Source organism: Mesitornis unicolor, unplaced genomic scaffold, assembly GCF_000695765.1.
Source record: "Mesitornis unicolor isolate BGI_N332 unplaced genomic scaffold, ASM69576v1 scaffold41963, whole genome shotgun sequence".
NCBI classification, from domain to species: Eukaryota; Metazoa; Chordata; class Aves; order Mesitornithiformes; family Mesitornithidae; genus Mesitornis; species Mesitornis unicolor.
In genome coordinates, this window is record NW_010173546.1 from 27,765 (window position 1) to 53,835 (window position 26,071).

Genomic DNA, 26,071 nt, shown 5'->3' on the forward strand with positions numbered 1-26,071 from the left:
GAATTAGCCCAGCTTATCTGATTCCATTTTATTTTATTGCTGATCTTCAAGCTAGTAATCTTTCTAGTGGTTCACAGTGGGGCTAGGGGAAGCTCTTTGACACATAAGATAAGGAAACAGTGGCCATGTTCCTCAACCTAGAGATTATTTCGTTTATCTCTTTGAATGTTTTGGCACACGGCAATGTTGCTAAGTGAGACAAAAATCTTTGTTCTTAAAAAGAAAAAGTCGCTTTCAATTTTCAATGTAATTTTCATTTTAAACATCTGTTCTTCCTGTGGGTTGGTGCAATACCAAATTCCAGCTTCTGAAGTCAGAATGCAGCAATTAACGGCATGTGGCAAATCAGTCTCTAGGTCTTGTAGGTTCACCTGAATTTCAGCTTTGTGTACTTGTATCTTCATACCATCTCTTCTCCTTCAAACTGAACTTGGTTGCCTGTTGCTGACAGCAGTCAAATTTTTTCTCTTGTTTTTTTGTGTCTTCCTACTAAAATATACTGTCTTGCAGTTAAACACTTTTTTTTTTTCAGTGACTCGGAGCAGTTGTCATTTCTGCCGGTAGCCTTTCACGTCTTCTCTGAGAGTTAAAAGGCTTGTTTCAACTTTAAGCATAAGAAGTGCTCCTTCATGAGCTCTCACCTTATGCATGATGATAGGTAATAAACTATCATGGAGCCTCACTTCTTTGTATGCGGGTACTGAAGGCTTTGGGATATGATTCCTAGATTCATTATGAATAAATGAATTGCCTCGAAATGTCTTGGAATCTTCCCTCCATCCAGCTAATACTACAACACAAGTGCATTTGTGTTTGTGGTGTCATACTGGAAAATAGCAGTCCAGTAAGGAACTGACACCAGCTTTTCTTCACATAGCAGATCTGTGTAATATGCATCTCTAAAAGGAATTACAGATTAGTGGGAGAAAAGGAGGAGGTTCAACTTCCATCTCTTTACATGTTGCAGATCTTCTGCATCCTTGTACTCAGTTGGAAACCAAATACTGCTGAACAGGAACTGCCTAAAGTTCCTCTTCGGCTCCAGGTACCTCTTTGGCTTAGTAGTGCCTCTTTGCTCCTAAACCACAGGCTAGAATTAAGTAAGGCCAACAGATCAGGTGTCAGTCCTGTAGATGCATTTTACAATTGCTTTGAGACATTTCTCTTGCTTGTTTTCCTCTTTCCCCTTCCATCACAAAAACGTCCTTTGGGAAAAAGACAGTTTTAAGTGGGATTGCAAGGAAAATGGAGCAGAGTATAAAACGCTGGAGGAATCTTCTTAAGGCACGTTAGCAGTCATGTGGGGAAATCTTGTGTCCTATCCCATGGAAATAAACTGCACGAGGGGTGCATGCTGAAGAAAGCACTATTGAAGTAACCATATGAAAAACATGAATAAAGCTTCAAAAGTGTAAATGCAGTGGGGAGGTCCCCCATAGACTTGGGGTCTCCTATCCTCTCTTTTGTTTTTATGCTCCTTGCTGTTTCCATATCTGTGGTGTTCTGAATCTTTATGACTAATATTCTTCTGTTGTTTTCAATACCAGATATTGATCATATTTCAAATTGTCATTATCATGCTATAACCCTGAAACCTTTAGGCTTCTTGCTGAGAACAAAGTTGTTTAGCGTCAATTTTGAGGGAGGAGAAATAGGTTAAACCTGCCATTAAATGTCAACCAATTTTAATACAAGTGAAATTCCAGTGGCATTAAAATAGGACTGTTGCGCTGATTGCTGTGCAAGTACACGACAGAAGATGGCCTCTGCTGGCTGTCAAGAGTGACTAGTCTAAACTGGCAAGACACTCAAGTGGTAGAGGAGAAAAGAGGCATTTTGATTTCTTCATGGTTGTATACTGGCAACAGTAAGTGAAACCTCCCACCTTTTCTTTAATTAAAAAAAAAACATTACAGAATATAGGAAGAAAAGCACTTAGTACATGCAAGTCTCAAGTAGGCAGATCCTGCTCATGGTTCTTAGAACATCAGAGGACTGATCTTTCCTGCTCAGGGATGAGGAGGAGGAGCACCCCTTTGGCCTCAGTTCACATTGCAAGTGTTGTGGCTGATGATGTTTGCACTGACATGGTTGCGTTTTTGCCCAAATGAGACACCATATGCATCCTGGGGAGCTGCCTCTTTTTTCAGCATTGGACAAATCTAAAGGTTAGAAAACTTCTCTGTGACTGCACCCCGTCAGTGCTGGAATGCTTTTCCTAGGACTCCGAGAACAGTTTTTATGCACCAAACACTGCCATGATTCAGCTGCTGACAGTGTATTCTGTGTAATTAGGCCCTACAGCTGCAGGTAGTAATTACGTGTCCATGGGGTTTAAGCAGCTTTTCAGGTATTAAAGTTCCTAATGATGGCATTGTGTTTTGAGTGATTTGTCTTTAGGTCAGAAGCAGAATAACTGATCAAACCCTGATGTCGCTGTTCATTAAAATTACCTTGGCTTGAAGGCTTTATAAATGTTAAGCAAACATACAGTGCTGATTTCTGAAATATTACAATGAGGACAGGCAGGTCCTCACCTACATTATGATGCAATTGCTCTACTGACACCAAGAGCTAATTCTCTGAATGTTCAGATGATGAGTTCTTTAGTCACATTCAAACAGCAATATTTCTAGAGAGTGGGAATAACTGCTATAAAAATCAGAGTTCTTTCAGTATATATTGAGAGCAACTGGATGGCAAGGGTGGTTGGGTTTTTTTTATGTTAATTTATTATTTATGTAAGTAAAATTAGTTTTATTAGAAGAACGTCTATTTCTTAAAGCAGTATTTTTTTTCCATTTTCTTTTAAGTGTTTGTAAGTGTTATAGAATAAACATATCTTTTCAGAAATGTGTTTTTAAGTACTATGGTAATTGGAGACTAACTGTCATCTGGAATATGGCTGGATCAGTGTAGTTGAAATGGGTTGTTATTATTCCACTTTACATCTGTTTAGGACTCCCCTTTGGCTCTTGTGGGCCTTTAGATACAGGATATGCTTGCTGAGTGGTGAGCACTGATAGAAGAGATAGTAGGTCAGTTGACCAAGAGAAAAATCTCATCTCACAGTGATAACGTCTTTTCTTAAAATTACATTACTGAGACTTTTTACCAGCAGTTTCTTTTAACCTTTTCAGAATCAGGTAGCAAAACAGTAGCAGGGACCACCACAGCTGAAGAGGCTGCTAAAATCTTGGCAGAGAAACGACGTCTAGCGCGGGAGCAAAGAGAGCGTGAAGACGAAGAAAGAATTCAGAGACAGGAAGAGGAAAGGTAACAATTCAGGAGAGGGAAGGGCTGCTTTTAGTGGTGGGGTGGGCACTCCAGCTGTATCTGTTTCCTAAGCTTTAATTCAAAGTTCCTGTCAATCTTAATGCAGTTTCTGAAGTAGAGACAGGCACTAGCACTGTTAGAGATGGGACAGGTTGCTGTGTGTATCATTAATCTGTATCTCAGTATATATGTAATGCATAGTTCCTTTGATGGGTCTGGACGGTGGCATTTGTAAATCCACATCCAGAAGTACCTTTACGCAGTTATTCTGTGATCGGGTAACTTAGAACTTCTTGCTTTCCTGGTCTGTCTCATGCGCACGCACACTTTTAAAGAAAGAAATATCCAGTCAGTAATCTGAGTCTTGCAAACACTAGAATCAGAGAGGAAGAAATGGCCAAGAGAGCAATTGAGGAAAAGGCACGACGGGAGGAGGAGCTCTGCAAACAGGAGGAGGAAAAGAGCCTGGGTTATGAAGAGCAACAAAGACAGGCTGAAGAGGAGAGGATCCGCAGAGAACAGGAAGAGCAGGAGAAACTTGCAGAACTTCAACACCAGGTGTGCTCATCTGTAGGCTCCAACTGTGTTCCTCATACAAGCTGCTGAAGTCTTTTTGAGGAGGTTACCTTTGATTTTATTTTTTTTTCACAGAACAGTTTTGACAAATCTCTGTCAGGAATGATGTAAAGCAGAGTGCATCCTGTCCAAGGTGGATTTGAGAATGTCTTGAAGTTCCTTCTTTGCCCTAGTCTATGTGATTTCTGATTTTTTTTTTCCCCAACATCTGATAAATTCAAGTGTGTGGCAGAAGGAGATATTTTGAAATTTTTTTAGCCATGTGGGATGCTATTTTGCATACGTAAAATGTTTATATTCAGCCCACTTTACCGGCTTATTTCTACAGATTATAATGTGGTGGTCTGTCTGGAAAGTCATCTGGCTTGCTCCAGTTCCTTTAAAAGAAAGATTGGTGGTGTTTCTAGGTCTGTTTTTGCTAAATTGGGTCCCACAGCTCATTATCTGCCTTCCTTTACAAAGGCATGCTTCTAACTGAAGGAAGCTGTTTTGCAGAAATTGGACTTTCTTTGAATGAGTTGACTTGTGAAAATTAAAGCAGTTTTACAATCAATTTCTGTGTGTTTTAAAGAGCTGTATCTTAAGGATAGCATTGACATCTGTCTGAATGTTTCTTTAAAAGCTTGTTTAAGTTTATGACAATTACTCAGTGTTAACTACGCTTCTGTCTTCTTTCCAAACATACTGGAAAAGATTTCCTGGGATAGAAGGGACAGAAGATGCTCAGCACCAAGTATCTTGGTAGTAATACCTGACTCCCAAGATTTTTAAGTTAACCCTGCCACATTGCTGTCTTGTTACTTCATAAATTATCTTTCTTAGACAAATCTTCATCCTGAAGTATAGTTTGAACCCTGAGTAGCTCAACAACGTCCAGAGCATTTGCCTTATCATAGTACAGCCATGCACTATGCATAGTTTTTCTTTTCAGATCACTTTCTGAATACCATCGTAATGTATGTTTCATGTTGGTAGCTGGGTAATTGACATTTAGCTGCAATGTGGGGGAATATTGAATAGTGATTGTCTGATACTCCTGTCTGTTGAACCAGAATGTCTGTGACAACTCTGCTTTTGACTCTGGGAATGAGTTGTGGACTTCTTTTTGTTTTATTTTCAGAGAGAAGAAGCTGAAGCAAAAGCTCAAGAAGAGGCTGAAAGACAGCGGCTGGAAAGAGAGAGAATTATGCAGCAAAATATGCAGGAAAGGCTTGAAAGGAAAAAGGTATCCTGTTTTGAAAGCAGAGAGGTTTCTCAGCCTAAACTAGTGGTTGAGGTGTTAAACTGAACAGGCAAATGGTCTCAAATGCATTTAAATAGAAGTAGTGTGTTCTTTTTTAAAAGTCAATTCTGGCTTGTGAGCTTTAAAAATGGTGGAGGGAAAAAAGTAGTAAATTTATGAATTAGGAAGACATATTAGGATTGATAAAAATGAAAACCAGAATGCTGAAATATAAAGCTCTGTGCGTCATTGCAAATATTTTCCTTGTTTTAACAGAGAATTGAAGAAATAATGAAAAGGACACGAAAGTCAGATCAAAATGAATCAAAGGTACTTTATCTCTTTATACACATAATGACAGAATGGGCTCTTCCCAGATAAGGCTTTGCCTTGTCTCCTGTCTTCCTGTGTTATCCTTACACAATCTGGCTTCCATGTGAAGTGCAAGGTTCTGGTGCACCAGAATAATTTTTAGTAGCTTCCCATTGCATAAATTTTGCTTTGCTTTTTCTGACCAGATTTTGTTTTATTACTTTTTGTTCAAGAGACAATGTGATTGGTGTTATCACTTGCAGATTGGTTAAAAAAACCACTCGTTATTGAAGGATTTTTTTCATGACCTGTATGCATTCTGCTGGGGCTATTTTTCCCCAGAAAACTTTTAATTCTTGGCTTCATCTGTTTGCCTAAAGCAAATCTTGGATGCCCCTTGGATGGCTACAGAAAACTGGTTCTATTTTTGTTAGTATAGTGAGTTAGGTTTTGTGGTAAATTATGCACATTATCATAGAATGCATTGGGTTGGAAGGGACCTTTAAAGATATCCAGTCCAACCCCCCTGCAGTGAGCTGGAACAATGTTACCAGATCAGGTTGCTCAGCCCCATGGAGCCTGGCCTTGAGTATCTTCAGGGATGGGGCCTCCACCACCTCTCTGGGCAGCCTGTTCTAGTGATGTGCCACCCTCATTTTGAAGAACTTCTTCCTAATATCCAACCTAAATTTACCCTTTTCTAGTTTAAAACCATTAGCCCTTGTCCTGTTGCTACTTGACCTTGTAAACAGTTCTTCAGTTATATGTAGGAGTAGTCATTCTCTGAACGTTCAAAGTTCAAAGTCTTCATATGACTGAACATCAATCAATATTTAGCTCATGCCTTGGAGAAATGAGGGAGGAGGGAACTCAGGAATAGTTCATAAGCAGGAGATGGAAAGTGGTCCCGCACATTCCTTTACACGCTCTGGCTCAGCAGAGCATGTTGTTGCTGGATGATCTGATTGTCTATTAGCCCTGGACTAGCATCACCTTAGCTGGGCACAGAATTGTCCTGCATGGGAGCTTTTATTGAACCATTTGTGAAATGCTGCATGGTAGTGAGTTATTCTGAATAACACTCCAGCAATTCAGTTGCAGAATGAAGGGAAGTCTGCCTCTGAGGCTACTGAGGGAGATGATATTGAAGAGGAGGAAGAGTTGGGTCTTGAGAAGACTGATCAACCAGGTAAGGAAACCCAATGGGTCAGGTGTAAGTGGCAGTCAGTGTCTCAGGGTTGATTAAGCATTGTTAAAAATGTCAGTCACCTAGCAATACTGGGATGGTCTGAGACAAAAGTCCCAGAAATGCCAGGGATGCTCTCTGCTTGAACAGAGAGTAGATCATTGCTTGTTCTGTTCCACAGGAAACAGTCAAAATTATTAAATGCAGAAATTATTTGAGTGTGAAATGCAGGCAGCAGGTTTTCATTTTAAAAGTTTCTTTTTAAAGATGAAAAACAATTTCATGTTGTTACAGGCAGCTTGTCTATAGAGAAATTATTCTATAAAAGCCACGTGCCTCGAGTTTTGGCTAGGAAGGGTCATTTTTTAAAAAATTATTTTGTTAATTTGGAATAGCAGTTCTGTAACTGAAGAACTTTTTTCTTTCTTTCCCCCCCACCTCGCCCAATCAGAAAAGCTAAATGGCATTGACTCACCCCAAGAAGTCAAGGGGGAGGCAGAGGGTTGTTTAGAGGCTGCGCATTGCTTGATCTCTACCGAATCTGAAGACCAAGATGTGTCAGAGTTGAAGGCCAGTGAAGTATTTATGAATGGAGGTGATTTTAAAAGTGATGAGGGATCTCTACATGTTACTGAATTAAAGGATTCCAGGTGAGTCTGTAGGTGGCTGTTTTACTGTCAAAGCAGTAATCCATCAGTCACGAAATCCCTCTCTACGTTTAAATTCAATTTCGTGCTGTATGTAGCATTGCATCAAATTTTGCACCCCGCTAGCTTTGTAGTATGACTCTGGCTTGCTGCAGGCATGTGGTGTGTGCATGCTGTCGGTTTACTGCTTCACACAGAGGTGGTTAGTTCAGGGTGAGGGTTTTTTTAGATGGCACCATGTTGACAGTGCTGGCTTTGTTAAGAGGTGAGACACAGTGCAGCAGTGTTACTTAAAAGAATGGCATTGGCTTTGAATCTTTTCTCTTGAAATGGCTAGCAGTCCTTCTCATTACCAAAACATTAAACAAGAGGGACGGGGACAGCACTGAAAAGGAAGAATAACCTACAGAAAGCTCTAGAATAGTTACAGTTGTGCTGAAACACCAGATACAACACAAAAGCCTCGCTTAATGGGAATTTTGTTTTAGTATTTCAAATTTTATCTTCTTGAACATAAAGCATTTCCACCTACTAGTGGAAAATCTGTTTTCTGATGCTTGTTCCATTTGCTCATCTAAATGCCAATGATGTAGAAACTACATTGTGATGTCTTTTTTTTTTTTCTTTAAGTGATGATAAATTAATGTCATTCTTCCAGTGACAGACTATAAAGACATTTTCATTATTTTCTTAAGAATGAATGAAAATTTGTCACTCTGCTTTGGGTTTAGATTTTGAATCTGTTTTAAATATTGCTGGTCTTCTGAGGCTTGGTTTTGTGTTTTGAAAACTGGAGAAAAAAGGAAAAATGCACACTACTAAAACTTGTTGCTTTCTTATATCGAATTTCTGGATTCAGACCTTACCTGAGAGCTATTAGTACAGTAAAAAGTGGGTATATGTTGGTGAGTTGTTCTTCCTCATTGGCTCTTGGAGGGAGATCCCACGTGGCAGCTGGAGTAGCTTGTCTGGGAATGCCCTTCAGGATATTCAGTGCTTTGCAGAATATGCAGACTGCTAATTACAGGCTCTCCTGTAATGAATCTAAAGGTTAAACATCCAGAAATTTTAATGCAAGTATCCATTCTCCTTTTTTCTAGCCATCCTGCAAAAGAAATGGTCATCGATGACTCAGTGAAGTTGGGTGCTAATGAAGCTGATCATACAATTGGACTTATTCAGAATCTTAATGGAAAATCCGGTTCATGGACTTTTGAGGACTTTATTGACGTTGGAGTGCATTCTAAGTCAACCAAGCTGAGCTCGGACAGCATCTCTGCTGGTAACTGTAATCAAAACTTGAATGATGCTGCTACAATACCTTCTAGTCCCAAATTGGCTTTTGAGGAAGATGGTGCACTGAATTAATTGACCAAACCTATAGATGCTTCATCAGGTAATCCAAGCTGATTTCCCTATCTGTTTCTTCCTCTGGCTAGATAATTAACTTACTTGCATTTTATTCTCCTTGCCTTAACTACAGCTTCTTATTTTCAAGGCACTTTTTACAATGTGTAGACTGGAGGGAAAGCTTCGTTTAGTGCTTGTAACTTGTGTTCTGTCAAAAGGAGTCACGTACTGATGCCTTTTTAGGGAGTTGCTCTAGACAGCTGCTAAGGCCCAACATTAAGGCTCTTCCAAAGACACAGCAAAGCCCTTGTGAAGCTCCTGTATCTCCTACCAGCATTCAAGCCCATCTGTTGTATTTTAGGCTTCTTCTAAGATGACTTAAATGGCACGTTACTTTTGAAGATACTAATAGGTTAAAAGGTGTCTGATGTAACTACAGACAAGACCTTTCCACTCCTAGACATGTTCTGTAACTTTTTGATGCTGACCTGCATGGTCTTACAAGGTCTCTTCAGGATCTGGCAAGGTATTAACTGTCTTCTCTACTTACTGTAGATTAGCCTTTCACTTCACTGAGGGGGGGTAACACCAACCCTAAACTCCATAGATGGTTATGTTACATTTTGGGAGGAGTAATAAAGCTGCACACACAATATTCTGAATTTTCTAAAAGAAGCAAGGCTGTGTGTGAAGCCACATGTACTTGAGAAGCCTGATGCAGCATAGCATAGTGTGTCAGAGAGGCTTCAGCAAGCTAGTTTACCTGAGACTAAACTTCTCTGGTGATGGAGCTAAGCTCCAAATGGACATACTTACAGCAGGAGATCTCTTTCCATGAGAGAAATGACTGCATGAACAGTTGAAATGAATGGTAGTGAAAAAAACAGGACTTGCTATCCACATTTTCTTCAAGTGATGTGTAGCACTTTTTTTTAATTAAAGTGTAGTACTTTTCTAGACTGAACTGTTTCCTGAGTCTCCTCTGTCACTCTGCGTCTTGTGAACTTTAGTCTCATCGACATAGCCTTATTGAGACTTCCTTTGAAGCCACGACTAATTGGGCCATGGGAGCAGACAGATTTAATGTGATTCTGCTGATCACGTTTTGTTCTGATCAAAGTAATTCACTTTTTAGTGAAGAAAGTGTTGCCTTTTAATTCTGAACTTGAAAATGTTTAGACGTAATATGGTTTAAAAATACGTACAGAATGTTGAAAATTAATATTCGTATATGAAAAAATGAAAAGCTACTGCGCTATTTTGGACTGCAAGTAACCAGGTGGTTCTGTGCTCACTCCCTGGGTGTAGACCCTGACAGTGATGGTAGGCGTATGTCGCATGCACACAGTTATGATGGTTAAATGTTTTCTTCTCTTTGGACAGAACTGTGAACACTAGAGACCTGGAAATAATCTGATTGCACTTCAGTAATCCAGTGTTTTATCAAGTACCGAAGGCCTTGTTTTGAAAAGCTGCTTGTTTACCTTTATCCATCTTCAAGTTTGAAAAAAAACACAAAAAACACCAGGGGGAGGGATGACAGACTTATTTGCACCTTGAAACATTTCAGGGAAACTATTGCGCTGTGTGTTGTTTTCCATCCGTTCAGCTAGTTGTTAGATAAGATTTCCTTGTTCAAATACAACTTGTTTCCCTTTTACAAACCTTACAGTGACCTGTTTCAGTCTTTTTTTCTAATTTTTCATATCAGCATGTACAGCAACATGTCACTGGCGGTGCCCCAGTTAGCTTCTGGCCACATTTTGCATTTTCCCAGCATGGCACATGATGAAATAAAAGACTCATTCAGTGTGCGATAAAGCTGAACTCCCTTGTTAATGTTCTAGAAAAACACTGTTACTTGGTTTTGCTATTTAAAAATGCAAAATCGAACATCTTCAGTTTTGAATGGAGAAGAAAAATTCCTCATTTTCTAATATGAAAGTATTGGCAGTTTCAAAATGCAGTATTGTACCATCTCTAACACGTTTTAATCTATTGGTAAACATGAAACCATTTTACAGCGTATGCACTAATATGTTACAAAAATGTTGAGTACAAGAATGTCTGTCATAGTGCAGTTTAACATGTCATGCTTTTTAAAATGTGTTCCTTTTGAATTATTTATCTACACTCATGGAATTGTTATTTTATTGTGTACATAACAGTATTAGACCACTGAGGTCGTGTTTTGTTCATGTTAATTATTCTAAGTAAGCGCTCCTGTTCTAGCCTTATAACAGTGGCTGCAAGCTGCATATATGGTTGGGTTTTTTTTCCTTCCCCTAAAGCCTGCATTAAGTAATCTATTTAACCTAAACTTGCTGGCTTTTTACAGCATAAAGAGATTAACTAAGCGTCTTCTGAAAATTGCTACTAAAAGTAATAATGCAGTCTTCTTATGTCTCTTCTAACAGATATACTGCATAAGTGATTATTACTGTAAAGAATAGCGATCTCAAATCCTGCTATTAACCATTAGTTGATAACTGCAATTCAAATGAATCATCCAAATGGCAGCTGTGTTTTCAGTGGTTGTTGGAACTAAACACGTGCTTTCCTCGACATCGCAGTTATAGGAAACCCTCGGCCTTCTTACTCTTGGCGTTCGCTACTCAGAATAGAGCTGGTTTAGACTTTAGAGCAGTGCCTTAGGTAAAAAAGGAAAAATGTATTTTTGTATGATAGCTGTTTCATTCTGGCAGAGACAATCATTCTAATGAAACAGATGCCGGTATTTTTTCTGTGCTGATACTATTTGTTGACTGGTCTGTTACAGCTCTGTGTAAATATGTGCGCACTGTTAAATAAACTTTGCAGTTGAACAATGCTTTATTTCTGTAATGCTAAACATTACCTTACTAGGAGTCTCCAGCCCCTTGCCACGCTGACCTGTCTTGAGATGCACTCTGATGCTGCTCTAACTCCCCCACCCTTGCCGATTCTCTGAACTGGTGGCCTCTGTGGCAGTTGCATTGGTGTGGTTGGGACGGTGTTTGTACTAACACCTCCAGATCTTGCTGTGTTTGCATATGCTGATGATGCATTCATAACCAAATTCTTTAACTTGCTTTTCACTGTAAGCCTTTGCCTTTCACTTGTAGGACCAGCACCTTTATGTTCTGTGGGTCCAGCAGCGCTCAAAGGCCACAGTGGAGCAGTGGCCATCAAGAATACAGCAAGATGCTTTCTTTTGGTTTTCTTACAAGGGTTCTTTGTTTCTGGTAGGTGCCTGTGAACAAAAGGGAATGACTAGAGCAACACCCAGTTGATGATAAATATTTTGGTATAGTATCAACTGCTGCTGGGAAAAAAACCCTTAAACCAGCATTCAGGTTGCTGGAGGGTAATAGACCTGTGTGTGGACAGTGGCTGTACATATGTTCTCCAAAGGGCTTTTTCACACAGGGTGTTCTTGGCAGATGGTCCAGTGTCAGTTATATATTAAAAGAATTAATTAGTTACGGAAATTGTTGCTTTGAGCCTCAGCTCTTTAAGGGTGCTATGGCAGAACAGCTGACTCTTTACTTTGCCAGTATCAGTGGCATTGATTTCAGATGTCAACTGTGTGAGATGATGGCAAATGAAAAAAAAAGTTTTCCAGACTGAGAGCTCCAACCAGGCACTAGTCTCATTTTTATTAAATCATAAAACATACACTGACATGATAGGAGAGCTATCGTTGTCTGAGCTACTTTTAAGGCACTTCTAGATGCACGTGCATTTTGTTGTAGTTGAAAGGTTTACTTGTTAATGAATTAATAGTTGTATGTAGACAGCCTTGTTTAAACGATGATGTAAAAAAAGCTGATGAGTAAATATTTTTGGACAAACCATGCAGAAATCAAGACTAAAACAAGAGTATGGAAACTTAACTAAAGCTAAATCATATTGCCAAAACATTGTTATATGTAAGATGAAGCCATTCCATACATGTGCTGCAATTTGGTGTGGTAGGATAAGCTAAGGTATTTGTTACTGAGCTGCTATTAATGGGGTGATGTATGTAATGTACCTGTACTTGTAAAAGCATAATAATGGATCTTTCTGATCCCAGGCGCAATCTTTGCGTCTCTGTTTCTGAGGTGCATGCCTTGTCAAACCCACTTCATTTAAGTGCCAAGCTTAAATGTATACCAGACAAGTTTAAAACTAGCTTTGTTTAAGCCACACGCAGATTAACGTAGTGTGTGGATCTCGAATGCCAAATCTAACAGCATTTTGAGCCTTTACACGAAGAGTTACTTGGAAGCAACGTTAGATTTTTGCAATGTTACATGCTTTTGTACTGCAGGAGCTTCAAAAGTCAAACCCAGTACATTAAGGCTACTTTAGTTTTTATACTAAAATGGAAAAAGTTAAAATTGTTAACATGCAAAAACCTGCTCTTTTACCAGGACTGTTTTGGAAAGCAGGTCTCTAAAATCCATTTTACAGCAGTTGCTGTCTGCTCCTTACAGTCGTTTGGGACACTCAGCACAGTAAATTTTTCCATTATGGCAAACAAAGCGCTTGTTGGCCAGACCACGGGCACACTTTGTGCATTTGAAACAATAATCGTGCCAGGACTCATCTTCGTAGTTAACCACACTGGTTCCTCTTCCAAATCCTGCTAGGAGAGAAAACAATTATAGGACGGCGATAGTAGCTTTTCCCTTGGCTGGGTCAGCCTACCAAACAGCAGATCCCACTCTTACTGCCTGCTGTGCTTCTGCAGTCTTGCAAACCATATTTTTATGCCTAAAATACTAACCAAAATTGCAACTGGACCACACTGCTGCTCTGTATTAGTGCACTTGGAGAAACAGGCAGCTTAGCATAAGGCTGGTGTGGCTTGTCGATGCAGTAAGCTTTTTCCTGTGGATCCTTTCTCCAGGAAACACTCAAGCTGAAGGAAAGATGAAGATGTAGAGCAAGGAGAGGTTGCCTGGTTGTTAGGGGCTCGGAGCCATGCTCTAAAGTGCAGAACAGAACACAGGTCCCATGGCAGATTAGCACCCACATTTCAGGGCTGAGCTCTGTGATCCAGTAGCTGTGATGTGCAAAATACATCTGAAGCACAGCACTTGTCACATTGGGGCAATAAAACACTGCTCTTTTGAGCCTTAAGGTTCCCAGACAGGGAACAGCTCTAGCTGGGGAGGTTTTGAAGGAGGTAAATTTGAGGCATGCAGAGGGTGAAGAGCTCAGTTACTAACTCAGCCTCCGTCCAGCAAGAGTGCGTGGCTTATCATGAGATCACGTGTAAATTGCTGGGATTGGGCTGGGGATACCAGACCTGCTGCTGGTGTTGCCTGGCTTTTGGGATCACTGTTCTGACCTTAAGCACCCACTGCCCTCAAGCTGCATTTAATCCCTGTAACATACCTGTAATAGGATTCTTGCAGCCAGCGCACTTTTTGGCAACACACTCCTTGTAGCATTCAACGCAATAAAACTCATCCTCCACAGCTGTGAAGCGCTTTCCACCTAGTTGCTTCTTGCAGTTGGAGCAAATGAAACACTCTGAATGCCAAGGCTTTTCCTGGTAAGTGAGGCCTCCAGAAGTGATGGGCTAGGAGGCAAAGAGCAGAGATGAGTTTTGGAAGCAGGAGGGAAGAAGAGAGGTGACACAGGCATGGGGTGCAGAGTAGGAGGGCTCTGTCATGGGGGAGATCTCGTAACACTGAACGAGTTTTCATTAAAAAGGTGCAGCACATGAGTTCCTCTAGCCTGACATCGTGCATGCCTGGAGCTTTCACAATAGTTTATTTTACCTGCAGTGACTCTGGAATTCTACACTAATCAGTTACAAAAGTCGTAAACCAGCTGTCTTATAAAGCATTGCTTTACTGCTTGAATACAGGCCAGTGACTGCTTGGTTTCAGTGGAGTTGCTATCAGATAACCCTGCAACCCCTGCTCAGGCACTGTAATGTGCAAGAACCATTAGCACTCTCACGTTGTTGCACCAGTATCTCAAGGAAAGAACATAGGCACGGGTACAGCTCCAGTATGATCTGCCTACTGGTTTATTCTCTTTGCTTTGAACAGACAGACAAGATACAGTTCTGGCAGCTGCCTTTGCAAAGTGGAAGGACTTACGTTCTTGCACTTAGCGCAGGTCTTGGCAAACTTGTGCTCATGGCAGGAGACACAGTAGAACTCATCACCCTTGGGGAAGAAGCTCCCAGATCCAATCACTTGCTTGCACTGGCTGCAGGTGAAACAGTCCTTATGCCAGACCATCTTCTTGTACTCGACATTTTGGTCTCCTACAACAGACAGAAGTAACTCGTTAGGTGGGATTTCGGGCTTGAACCAAACTCCTCCTCTGTGCAATGCACCATACCTGTAGGCAAGACCTGTCCATAGCTACGCCCAGGATTCAAACTGTAATGTGGGCAAGAGATGAGCTGTTGGTTTCTGTATCTGACTTTAGCCAGGGCCTTCTAGATTGTCTTCAGATCTGTCAGGCAGGTGCCTGAGTCTTTCTGAGAAGGGGATTTTGATTTACAGAGCAAAGCTTTTGGGAGAAATGGTTTAAGACTTAACTGCTAAGGTGAACTATCCATGTGAGGGTTAACTGCACAGCAGCCTTTCAACACTTGCATAAAATGAGCAGGTGGGAGCAACAGTCACAACTGGCTCTATGTTGTGGTGTCCAGCGTTCCACCATGATGCCCTAACCCCTAGCTGCAGCCTCCATGGCTTGATAAATCACCACGGTTTTGCCCTGGAGCAGGATGCAACAGTGATCTGTGTCACTGGCACCAGTACCTGCAATAATGGGCTTGAAGCAGCCCTTACACCTGGGCGCATCCTCGGTGGCAGTGCAGTTGCTACACCAAACCTTGTTGTTCTCCCTTAGCATGAAGGGCTCGTTGACCAAGGATGTGTAGCACTTGACGCAGCGGAAGCAGGTGTCATGCCAGTAGCGGTTCTTGAAATGCATCTCCTGGAATGAACAGAAGTGGAGTGAGCAGTAAGCCCTTCTCTTGCTGAGTAGCCCTAAAACCAAGCTACTGCCTCATCAGCCTTGGCAGTAATGGATAGAGCCGTTAGTTCCCAAGCATGTCTGCATTTAGTGGTTAGAGGGGCAGCTCGTCTGCAAGCAGTTGAGGGAAGGACATTTAATGAAACTCACACGGGGGTCTTAATTACAGTCACATTCATTTTGGACATTCAGAGCAGCAGCAGATGCTTTGAACCAACAACTTTGAGATTTGAAGTTTTGTAAGTGTGGGCTTCTGTTGTCAAGTTCCCTCTAGGTCAGGTGTACATTATTATTGCTATAAACATGAAGTGCTAAATATTTGACAAACTGACAAGAATCAGACTCTAGGTTTCTGAAAACTTTGCCCAGAAGGTGAGTTTTCAGCCCGTGCTGTGCAGGCTGGGTTACCTGCAGTGCTCTCTTCAGCACCATTCGGCATTTGCAGCAGTTGATGTGGCTGAATCTAGATCCTGAAATTGGCTCCCATACAAAAGCAGCCCATCACGAGCAACCTTCTGGCAGTGCCCCAGAGCTTCTGGCTCTTTGCCCAAGGACCTTACGGCCCACCAGCCAGAGGACTCGCAAGAGAACTTGGTTTTGCACAGAAGTTCACAAACAGACCAGAGCCAGCAAAACAAGTGATGGAAAGGAGCGCCTGCCTGTCACTCATCACCCATTTCACTGCTCAGCACTCACCTTGGAGTCAGCTCCAATGGGTTTCTTGCACTCTATGCAGGTGTTGGCACAGATCTTCTCGAAGCACTTGACGCAGCAGTGGCGGCCCTCTTTCTGCACGTACTTCTTCCCTTGCAGAGAATCACGGCAGTAGTGGCAGTCAAAGCGCTCTGACATGGTGCCCACGGTGTAACTGCCAGGCCCTGCAAGAGGGAAGAAGGTGAAGCTGGAGTACTGAAACCCCCGCAACTGCTCCAGGTTCCTGGGTCTGTGCAAATAAGACGTATTTCCAGGTGCCTCCAGCTTGGCCTTTAGGGTTGAGGCCAGGCTGACGAACCATCGCGCTCGGGGAGGCCGGGTGCAGTACAGGGGTTCAGTCGTAGCAATCACAAATTTGAACACCTGCTGAAGAAGACAGCTTGGGTGTCCCCTCCCAGGTCATGAATTGCCGTTTAGGACACAGAGAGGGAAATACCATGAAGTCTTCAAGAAATGTGGGCTACCAAGTGGGGCCATGTGGGCCAACTGCTGCTCTGGAGCTGTGGCCCCTGTCCTTCCAGCACTGCGCTGGCCACTACAATTAACAGAAGCGATACATTAGTAACAAATATTTTCAGTTCCCGTAACAGCCATCCAAGATACAAACACTAGATTTCTGCCTATAGAGAGACAGGATGGGCTCTGGCCAAGCCCCAAAGCACAGCTCTCTGCCTCCTGGGCTCCAACACTGCAACATCCTGTCCCACACCAGCCCTTCCCCATCACCTTCTTAAGAGGAAGGATACTAGACTTTTATTTACATATTTCACATCAAACAAGGAGAACAATACCTAATCACTCGCTGAGAGCCACTTAGCTCATTACAGCCAGGCCCACCACAGGCCGCGGCAAGGTCCTGGCTGAGGCGCTGTGAAATTTGTGCACAGAAATCGCCGCCAACCCCGAGCAGAGCAGAACAGTTTCCATGCTTCCAGCTGCATCCCTGAGAAGCCTTTTGTGCTGGATAGTTGTGTGGTGTCCAACTGCCTCTTTTTACTGGGCTTTCACATATAAAGACATTGGGGGGGGGAGGGGGGAACAACCAAGAAAAGATCTCCCTACATGTCAAGAAACTTCCTCAGGTTATGCAGCAGGGCTCTGCCAAGGCGCGATGCTCCACCATGGCCAGGGAGCCAGCACGTCAGCAGGTGCAGGGGTTCTTGACCAGACGATTTTCCACTTTGGGCAGAGGTGCAAGCTTACCTTTTCTCCCCAGCCACCCGCTCCCAGCCTCCCAGACCACCTCTGCTAACAGCTCCCTCCATTCCCCACACCCTTCCTCAGAGAAAGCCAGCAACCCTCCTGCGAGGGCTGCAACAGCTCCGTCTGGATTACATGAGCCTGTGCAGTCCCAGAAATGCAGCTCCATCTCTGCCCATGCCACTCATGCCCCCACAGCCCCCAGTGTCACGAAGCCCCCTCTCCCCTGCAGAGCCAACACCCCAGGACACAGCCTCCAACTTTCTGCACCATCAGCAAGCAGAGAGAAGATGTGACAGCAGTCTGGCAATGGGGGCTGCCAAGAGGAAATTTAATTTCATTCTTCTTTTCCTGGTAGAGCTGCAGCACCAGCACAGAGCAAGGGAGGGTCAGTGGGACCTGGTCAGGCTCATCCTTGGCTGCAGGACGCTGGGCAGGCAGGGCTGCCGTGCTGTTACGGTACAAGGACCTGCTTCTTTTGGCCACTTGCCCACTCCAGTAACTCTAGCTGTACCACCAATTGTGTGGTCCACCCTGCCAGCATGGGATATCCTCACGCTGACATAGGAGCCCCAGGGCCGGGAGACTGGGACTGTGCAGCCGAGGCACTGGTGCTGGCACACCTCACCAGACTGGCACACACACATCAACCCAGGAGGTCCTGACCAGGGAACAGCCCAGGCACCTCAGTGAGGGGTGGCTGCTGCCTTCACTGTCTCCTTTACTGGACCAATGTCTTTTCCTTTGGGAGCAACATGCTGATGTCAGTGCACCACGAGCATCCCCGATACAACCAGGTGCAAAGCCCGAGGAGGTGCCTGCCTGCAAAATGCCATTATATCAGACCTCCTCTTCTGCCCCATCTCTGGGCTCAGGAAGCTGCTGGATGAGTGGCAGTGGAAGATGCTGCAGGCGCTGGTCATAAAGGAGCTGATTTTCTCCGGTACCATCTGCAAGCCAAGGAGGAGCTGGGACAGGACACAGGAGATGGGACTCACTGTTGCTTAGCAGATTTTAAACTCCAGAAGTCATCTCACCGCCTCCTCTTTCTCACCCTTTCAGTAACTTCAGGCCAGAACAGGTTGGAGCATTTCTCTTCCAGAAAGCAGGACAGATAGTCCTGGGGACCAGGTTCACACCCTTCCCCTTCCCCTAAAACTCACAGAAGCAGGCTGGAGGCCAAGCTGGCAGGAACTGCACTCTCTGGGGACTGAGGACTGGTAGCATTGCCTTGCCAAGGTCAGGAGATGGCCGTGTCCTGCTGACAACTATGCCAAGGGTTGTGTTCGTACTGGGTCAAGTAAATGAAACAAATAAGCAGCTGGGAAATGTGGAAACTATGTGAGCCATGGCCAGCTCTGCAGAGCTGTATGAAGCAAGTGGGTTTAATTTAGAAGAAATGCAATTGCACAGAGTCCAGGGCAAACAGTATCAAAAGATTCCTGATCTCAGGTTTAGGGTTGCTTTCAAGCAGAACACATAATCGTGAACATATGGCTCAAGGAGTAACATAATCCTGTTCTCCCATGTAACGTATCATGTGCTAACATGAGACACACATTTATCACAGCAGCTTTGGAGCTCTACAGACAACACAAACAAACAAAAAACACCTATCTAGAGCCGGGTTGGCAGCAGATCTTGGGTTTGAGGATGTTTATCTCCTTAATAACCTGTTCACCCTCCAGCTGCATCACATCCCCACAGCTTAACTTTCCAGAGGTCCCAGGTATATTAACCCTGTGCTGTCTTTGCTGTCTGGAAAACAGGCAAGTCCTGAAACTAAGGACACACTGAGTATATGGAAAAATCATGGCTCCTCCTTGCTCTTCCTTGGGGCCTTTCTCTCAGCGCATGCTGCAGCTCTTCCCCCCGCACAAGCTGTGCAGCAGCTGCTGAGCCCACAGCAGGGATTCACACCAGTGGTACAACCGCGCTACAGCACCGCAACCTAAGCACTCATCACCCCAACCACAAAACCCGGAAGCACTGTACCCTTGTGTTTCATTTCACAGTGGTGTCCTTCAAACGCCAGCAGCGCACGCAGACGTTTTAGCTTGGAAGCTGTTGGAACACCGTTTCTTTGGCTGTACCCTTACATCGGACTACGGTGTCTCTGAGGTGACAGCCTGGTCAAGTGTCTTCTGTCGCACTCCAGGAGAATTACAGACCCCGAGGACATGCACTGATTCAAACCCCATTTCAGCTTGACTGAGGCCACAGAAGGTGATTTAGGAAACAGAGGAAGAGCACGGACAGAGTATTCTCCATCCCGGGCTGATGTCCTTGTGCAGAGGATGTTGTGCTGGGGAGGAGCAGGTGACAAGAGAGAGCACAGACTGCCGGGGAAAGGGGTAAGTGCAGTAAATAGCCTAGAGGAGCCTCAATAAAAATAAGAGCTCAAGAAAACTCCAGCAATACTTCCAGAAAGCAACCCCCCCCTTAAGCAAGGTGTCCCTCTCCCACCAACCCTGGCAGGGTGCTGTCTAAATGTAGCTCCCTGACGGATTTGGCTACAGCTTGAGGGGAGCTGGCCAGACCAGTGGCCTTCTCAAGTATCACGGTATTTGGCACAAAGACCCACTGGAATTCAACCCTAACATTTACCTGACCAGAGAGGTGCCAGTTAGCCACTTGTCCTCAAAGAGCATCTTCTGCTTTTCAAAAGCGGCTCCTCAGCCCTTGGACAACCAAGCCCTCCATCTTTCAAATAAAGACCTCTAATGTTTGAGGCTCCGCCAGTTTCCACACATCTCAAGTCACACTGACACCACGCTGTGGAGCAGTCATGAGGTTGTCCCAGCAGTGGTCACAACCAGAGCTATGTCTGCACCCTGCAGTGTGGCAAGCTTTGGGATGGACTAAGAAGTGCCACCCCTCAAAAGCTATTGCATTAACACAAGCCCATGTGTCTCCTGTGCCCCCTGGGCTGGTTTCTCCTGGTTCAGCCCAGCTCTATACCCCAACGAAGCAGCACCACAGTGGTTTGTACAACAACAAATGAAACCAAAGCACGCTGCAAAGGGAGCTGAAACATAGCTGATAAGCAAAGCACTTAGCACAGGATATGTGTTAATGTCTCTGGGGAGTATGTTTAAATGTGATAAACCACCAAGGAAGAACTTGAAATGTGGTCTCTAAAAACAACCAGGGAAACTGTACTTAAACCTTACAGACTATTCTGCCACTTAAGAAAAAAAATTAGGCTGAAGGTGTTAACCCCCTGCCCTATGCACACCTGCATACTCTACAGCAATATGGAAGAAAAACAGCAATTGCTTTTTGGCTCCCCACCCATTTCATTTTTCTCCACAGACAGAGCCCCCATAGCTCCAGGCACTGGCTGCACCTGCCCGTCTCAGCTCAGGACCTAGCATTCCCTGCTCTGTCACCTGAGTTCCTACTCTCAGCATTCCTCTATGCAACGTCGCGTGGTTTGCTGTAAGTACCAGGGAATACCCTTAGAAGCAGGGTCTTGTTAATCTGAACTGCGAAGCGGCACTCAGGACTGAGCCTCAAGGTCACTGGCACACTGCCCAGGGCAACACGGAAAGAAATAAATCACTTGCAGGGCATTTTTGCTGGGAAGTAGAGAGCTGTGCTCTCCCATTGCCAGGCTGGGGGCACGTGAGAGTTTCATACTCTTAACTCAAAAATTAGTCTGTTGATAAAATGGAAGCTGCTTTATTTAGAACAAGAATGGCTCCAAGTTCCTCAGGCAGTTGCCAAAAACTTTCCCTATGGTCCTATTGCTACCATGTCTGAGCACAGCCCAATCATCATTAAATCTTCACAGTTCCCCAGGGAAGTGGGGACGTGCTATTAAGAAACCCACGTTGCTCCAGCCCTGCAAACACTTTCCCCAGGGTTCGCTTTTGCGCCTAACACAGACCTCAGCTGAGGCTGACAAGGCTCTCAGCACTACAGCCTAGAGTCAGTCTGAGCACTTAGGCAGAGTTTAAGCAGTGAAGTTCAAACCTTTCAAAACAAACCAAATCAGCTAAAACAAAAAAAAATCCTGTTCTGTAGCTAAATCACTCTGCGGCTGCTTTAAGCTTTGACCTTTGAGACTCTTCAATTACGTTCCCAGTTATGCATGGATCTGCGCCCATCCCAGTAGCTGGCTGTCCTCATGCCCAGGTGCCCCCAAAAGCCAAACACAAGGCTTTTTTCTGCTGCTGCAGGGAATTCACCCCCCGGGCAGGCGCTGCAGTACCCCACAGCACCCCACCACAGCTGCCCTGGGGAGGGGGGCTCCTCGCAGGCTGCAGGAGCAGATGCTGCACTCTAACTTGGTGGCAGCACTACAACCACAGCATCAGCTTAGAACACACTTCAGCATTTTATAGTTCAGCGTAACAAAACTCCATGGGTCCTCACTCCAGAGAACACCTCCCTGAGGAAGATGAGAAAGAAAAGAAAGGTACAGCTGGGAGTATCATGAAAGAAGGCTACAGCATCCATCAGCCTCGTGGGCTGAAGTTAAAAAACAAATGTCATCTTACATTTTAATTGAATGGATACCACGGAAGTCTACTCAGGAAGGTACCTTTGCATAAGGTATATCTGCCTCACACAAGCAAATCCTAAGTAGTTACAAGCCATGCAAGAAGCCACATGGCTGTGCCCTGTCCTGGGAGGCTGAGCATGGAGTTGAACTGCACATTGTGAATTGCCTGCCCAGTTTTGAAAAGGCTCTATGTTCCCAACCAAGTCTGTCTCCTGGTGCATAGCAGCTCACTTTGATGCCCACAGTAGTTGTGCCCCAAACTGGACACCCTCTCCCCAGGCACGTCCACCCCTTGGGCTACGTCTCATCAAGACATGCAGTGGCACTGCCATCGTAGGTTGTGATGTAGGGCCGTAAATACATGCTGGACACACACACAAACATGGTTAGCTTCTAAGAACTGGATAACCTTTTAAAAATCCTGAAGAGCTTTCAATTGTCTGTAATTGAAAGGCTAGAGGAGCTTAGTCACGGATGGGAAGACACAACACATCAGCATGCCATGGGGGACACATAAAACTTGTTTGCAAGATTCCTGTCAGTGTTAATGGTAAGGAAAAGTTAACCTTTTCCTATCGCTGGCAAGGGCCAGCCTGCTTGATCTATGAGACAAACACAGAGAAGTGGGAGTAGCCACAAACTGCTCCCCGACACAAACAGCCTGGGTTTACACACTGGGCTGCTGCACGTTCCCCTCTGCTACACGCTTCCCCTGCCCATTGCAACAGCAGGCTTGCTGCATCTTCATCCCCATTGTCACCCACTCGTCCTCAAATAACAGCTAAGCCTTCCCACAGCGGATACGAAAGCACTTGCCACCCAAGGGATTTTACAAAACAGATGAAGCCACTGCCACCACCACATTCCCTGCACCAGACCCCCACGCTGGTTATCAGCCCATTTGCCAGCATTAGTTAGAGCTGCAGATTGCTGAGGCTTAGGATGGCATTCAAAAGAGTTATTTCTCCTGCGCAGGAACCTGTTAGCAAAACCTTCCTACCCATGTAGGAGGCATCGTACACACAAGGCTTCTCCCATAACGCCTGGCAGCACGTCCACTTTACCTGTGTGCCTGTGGAAAGCCATGGTCAGCAGCCCAAAGTCCCAGGCAGCTCTTTAGGCAACAGAGTTCACAGTGTCTTGGCCGATTGGGAGCTGCCCCATTTGATAACATACATTTAATCGGAGGCTATTAATATGGACGGGACTCCTACCAGATGTCCACTCCCCTCCCCAGAGATCACAACCTTAATCCCCCTTGAAAATTCTTACCATTTTAGGTGATCCAAGGGAGAAGAATAGGATCCAGAGACCTCTAGGTCTCTGTAGGGAACATGTAAATACCTGTCCAGCTACTCAGCACCCAAATTAGACCCAAAGGCAGAGTGTGCCTCAGGAACTTGACCCCATGCTAGTACTATTTGGCCTTGGCTTTAGAGCTAGATTGTGTCTCATAACAGTCCTGAGCTAAATTACAGACCTGACATTAATTCTGCACTGCCATTGCTGAAGGGAAGATCATGGGGTGGAAGCTGCAGTCCCAGGAACCAGCAAGGGGCTGTCCCCTGGCTGTAGGGCCCAGAAAGGTTTCTGGGGACCCAGCTGAGAGCCCACAGAAGTAACAGAAGATACCTTCATGGGGGAGGTTAGACTTGCCTTCAACATGAGGGTCACGCTGAAGTTACTGCCAGTAAAACTTCTGTACCTGCTCCTCCTCCAGCTTTTACCCTAAGGAAGATCAACTGGTCAAAGCAAGCAAGTCCCTGCACAGCAGCACTTAGAAAGCCGGGTTCCATGATTACGGGGCTTCTCTAGCATCTCACAGCATGGATGGGCTCATTCCCCAGCACATGGCTTAGAGAGGGCACAGGCTCATGACCGCGTCCTCTTTACTGAGGTATCCATGAAGCTCCCTGGAAGATCCCAGATTCACAGCTCCACCCAAGCCACGACTGGGAGCAGAGGGAGCTCTGGTTCAAGGCTCAATCCCATGGGGTTGTGCAGGCTGCGGCAGCTCCACAGACACGCGCTCACTCCGGGTTATGCAGCCAGCGGCAGGATATGCTGAGGGCTGGGGGCCAGGGACACCCAGCTGCTAATTCTGCCTTGACATGGACTCACTGCCTGGCCATGGGAGAGTCAGCTAACCTCCCTGACAGCCACTGGGAAGAGCCAGTGTTTATCGTTCCTTCCACAGAGCCCATCGCCATAGTGTCTGGCCTCTGAACAGCAACCAGCATCTTCAGCCCGAGTGGCCCTGCTACAGCCAGGAACGACGAACTTCTCCGCTTCCGACTTGCAGAGGTCCCAAGAGCTCCTTGACTGCACACATACGCAGCCTTGGTGGCCCCCTGTGCCTTCACACCTGTCTCAGGGCTCCCAGGTAGCACATGTGCAAGGTCAGCATCTCAACTGCATCCCAACAGCTCCCTGTTTCCAGCCTGGCCTGGAAAAGGCCACACTTGACAACACGCTGTCCCAAAAGAGCACAGCATGGCTCCACTTGCAGAGCAGATTGAGGCTGGGAAACATGCTAAAATACACTGAAACACTTTGGCTAGGAAAAACCCCAATGTTATTCTGCCCCAGCTCATCTATAAACTCAAGCAAATTGTTTGCATAATTCAGATGGCAACAGGAACCCTAACAACTGGTATTTTCCTGTGCTAATCTTGCTGCACGCAGTGTAATATTTACAGGCATGAGTTCATTTTTGGCAATGCATGTTGAGTTTGCACTGTTAACCATTCTCATTCCTTTCCAGTCCCCTACACAAAGTCCTGGCCACTCTCCCATCCACAGTCATTTCCTACTTCCCCCAGAATATCCTTGTATTTCAGTCACAAATGGTAACCTTTGTCCCCTCCACATCCTAAAAGGCGGAATAGCACTGGAGGGCAACGTCAGCAGCTGCCAGATCCCACCCCAGGGGCAGCTGCAATTCGGCAGTGCTTTGACAGCATTGCAGAGGCATGTGGAGAGCAGGGACAGACACTTGGCCATCAAAATATTTCACGTGAGCGTATGCACATGTGTTTGCAGCATGGCAACAGGCACAGGCTGGAAGCGGTGGGAAAAGGAAAGTTTGGCCGAAAACCAGGAGGAAGACTCAGACCTGCTGATGCCCACAGTGTTTCACCATAAAACTCCCCAGAGCAGCATTTCATGACACAGCTAACTCTGCAAAGTCTCCACCAATCCCCCTGAGTAATTTGTAATAAAAGGGCCATTTCATTTGAATTTGTGGCCTCCTGGGCCTGCAGAGCAGGGATGGGCTGGGGAACAACCCTTGCTGAGAGGACGGAGCTTTTCTTGGTTTCTTGGCTGGTTTAAGCCTATGACCTTGGGCAATTCGCACCTCCTCCCCAAGCCCCTTTTCACCTGCACAGTCCCAGCTCCCTCTGAGTATGACTAAACACGGTGGTGGTGCAAGCTATAGCACAAACACCAAGGAAGGACAGCGTTGCCCTGTGAAACACAGCAGGGAGCAGAAACCTCCAGGAAGGAGAGGGTGGCCCAGAAAGATGTGCCAGCCCTCTCTGAGCCCTACTCTGCTAGCTAGGCACCATGCACCCATGGGTCCCAGAGGAATGAGCGCTACAAACACGTCAGCGACTGCACAGTGGGGCATTCAGGATTGGGTTTTTGTGGTTTTAAACATTAAACCTGTCCCATAGGTTTTCAGGACTCCAGGGGCTGCTCTGGACACAGAGACCCCACCACACAGGTCTGACTGCAGAACGGCGTGGCTGAGGCATAGTGTCATCCACTCAGATAGACAAATGATTCACATTGTGGTTTCCAGAGTATTTTCTTGCCCTAACAATCCTGCTAGAAAAGGTCCGGGCGTCTCAGCTTGCTCACACATCCTGCTGTCACTCAATGGGCAGAAAGTCCTAAATAGTGCCAGTATAACTCAGGCATTGATGAACCATTAGTCACCATCATCAAAGAAAGAAGCAGGCAGCAGTAAATAGGAGCAGGAGGGGAGCACCTGTCCACCTCTTCGGGTAACATTGTACCTTCTGCTCCCATACATCCCACTTAGCAATGCACAGCAAAGCACGCTAGCCAAATATTCACCAGTTCCCCACAAAAACGAG

General features: G+C 45.0%; 2 protein-coding genes across 4 annotated transcripts in view; one reads left to right on the top strand and one right to left on the bottom strand.

Moving 5' to 3' along the window:
- The window catches only part of LOC104537770 (ensconsin-like), a 30,138-nt gene extending 20,065 nt beyond the window's left edge, over positions 1-10,073 (top strand). Inside the window, exons 12-19 of the mRNA XM_010180755.1 lie at positions 3,141-3,276; positions 3,654-3,834; positions 4,973-5,077; positions 5,351-5,404; positions 6,482-6,575; positions 7,024-7,222; positions 8,320-8,615; positions 9,953-10,073. Coding sequence (XP_010179057.1) covers positions 3,141-3,276; positions 3,654-3,834; positions 4,973-5,077; positions 5,351-5,404; positions 6,482-6,575; positions 7,024-7,222; positions 8,320-8,587 — 1,037 coding nt within the window. The 3' untranslated portion in view covers positions 8,588-8,615; positions 9,953-10,073. The remainder of the gene's footprint in view (positions 1-3,140; positions 3,277-3,653; positions 3,835-4,972; positions 5,078-5,350; positions 5,405-6,481; positions 6,576-7,023; positions 7,223-8,319; positions 8,616-9,952) is intronic.
- A 2,927-nt stretch (positions 10,074-13,000) lies between these two features.
- On the bottom strand, positions 13,001-23,349 carry FHL1 (four and a half LIM domains 1). 3 transcript variants are annotated; one of them, XM_010180758.1, is made up of 6 exons: positions 23,313-23,349; positions 16,241-16,422; positions 15,328-15,505; positions 14,653-14,822; positions 13,937-14,123; positions 13,001-13,178 (listed from the first exon to the last, which is right to left on the bottom strand). In XM_010180758.1, the coding sequence occupies exons 2-6, from the start codon at positions 16,394-16,396 to the stop codon at positions 13,024-13,026; spliced, it is 846 nt and encodes a 281-aa protein (XP_010179060.1). In that variant the 5' UTR covers positions 16,397-16,422; positions 23,313-23,349; the 3' UTR covers positions 13,001-13,023. The 3 variants fall into 3 exon arrangements, with proteins under 3 accessions (XP_010179060.1, XP_010179059.1, XP_010179058.1); XM_010180757.1 differs by lacking the exon at positions 23,313-23,349 and adding an exon at positions 23,033-23,054; XM_010180756.1 differs by lacking the exon at positions 23,313-23,349 and adding an exon at positions 23,033-23,054 and having other exon boundaries at positions 13,024-13,181.
- Positions 23,350-26,071: the final 2,722 nt, after the last annotated feature.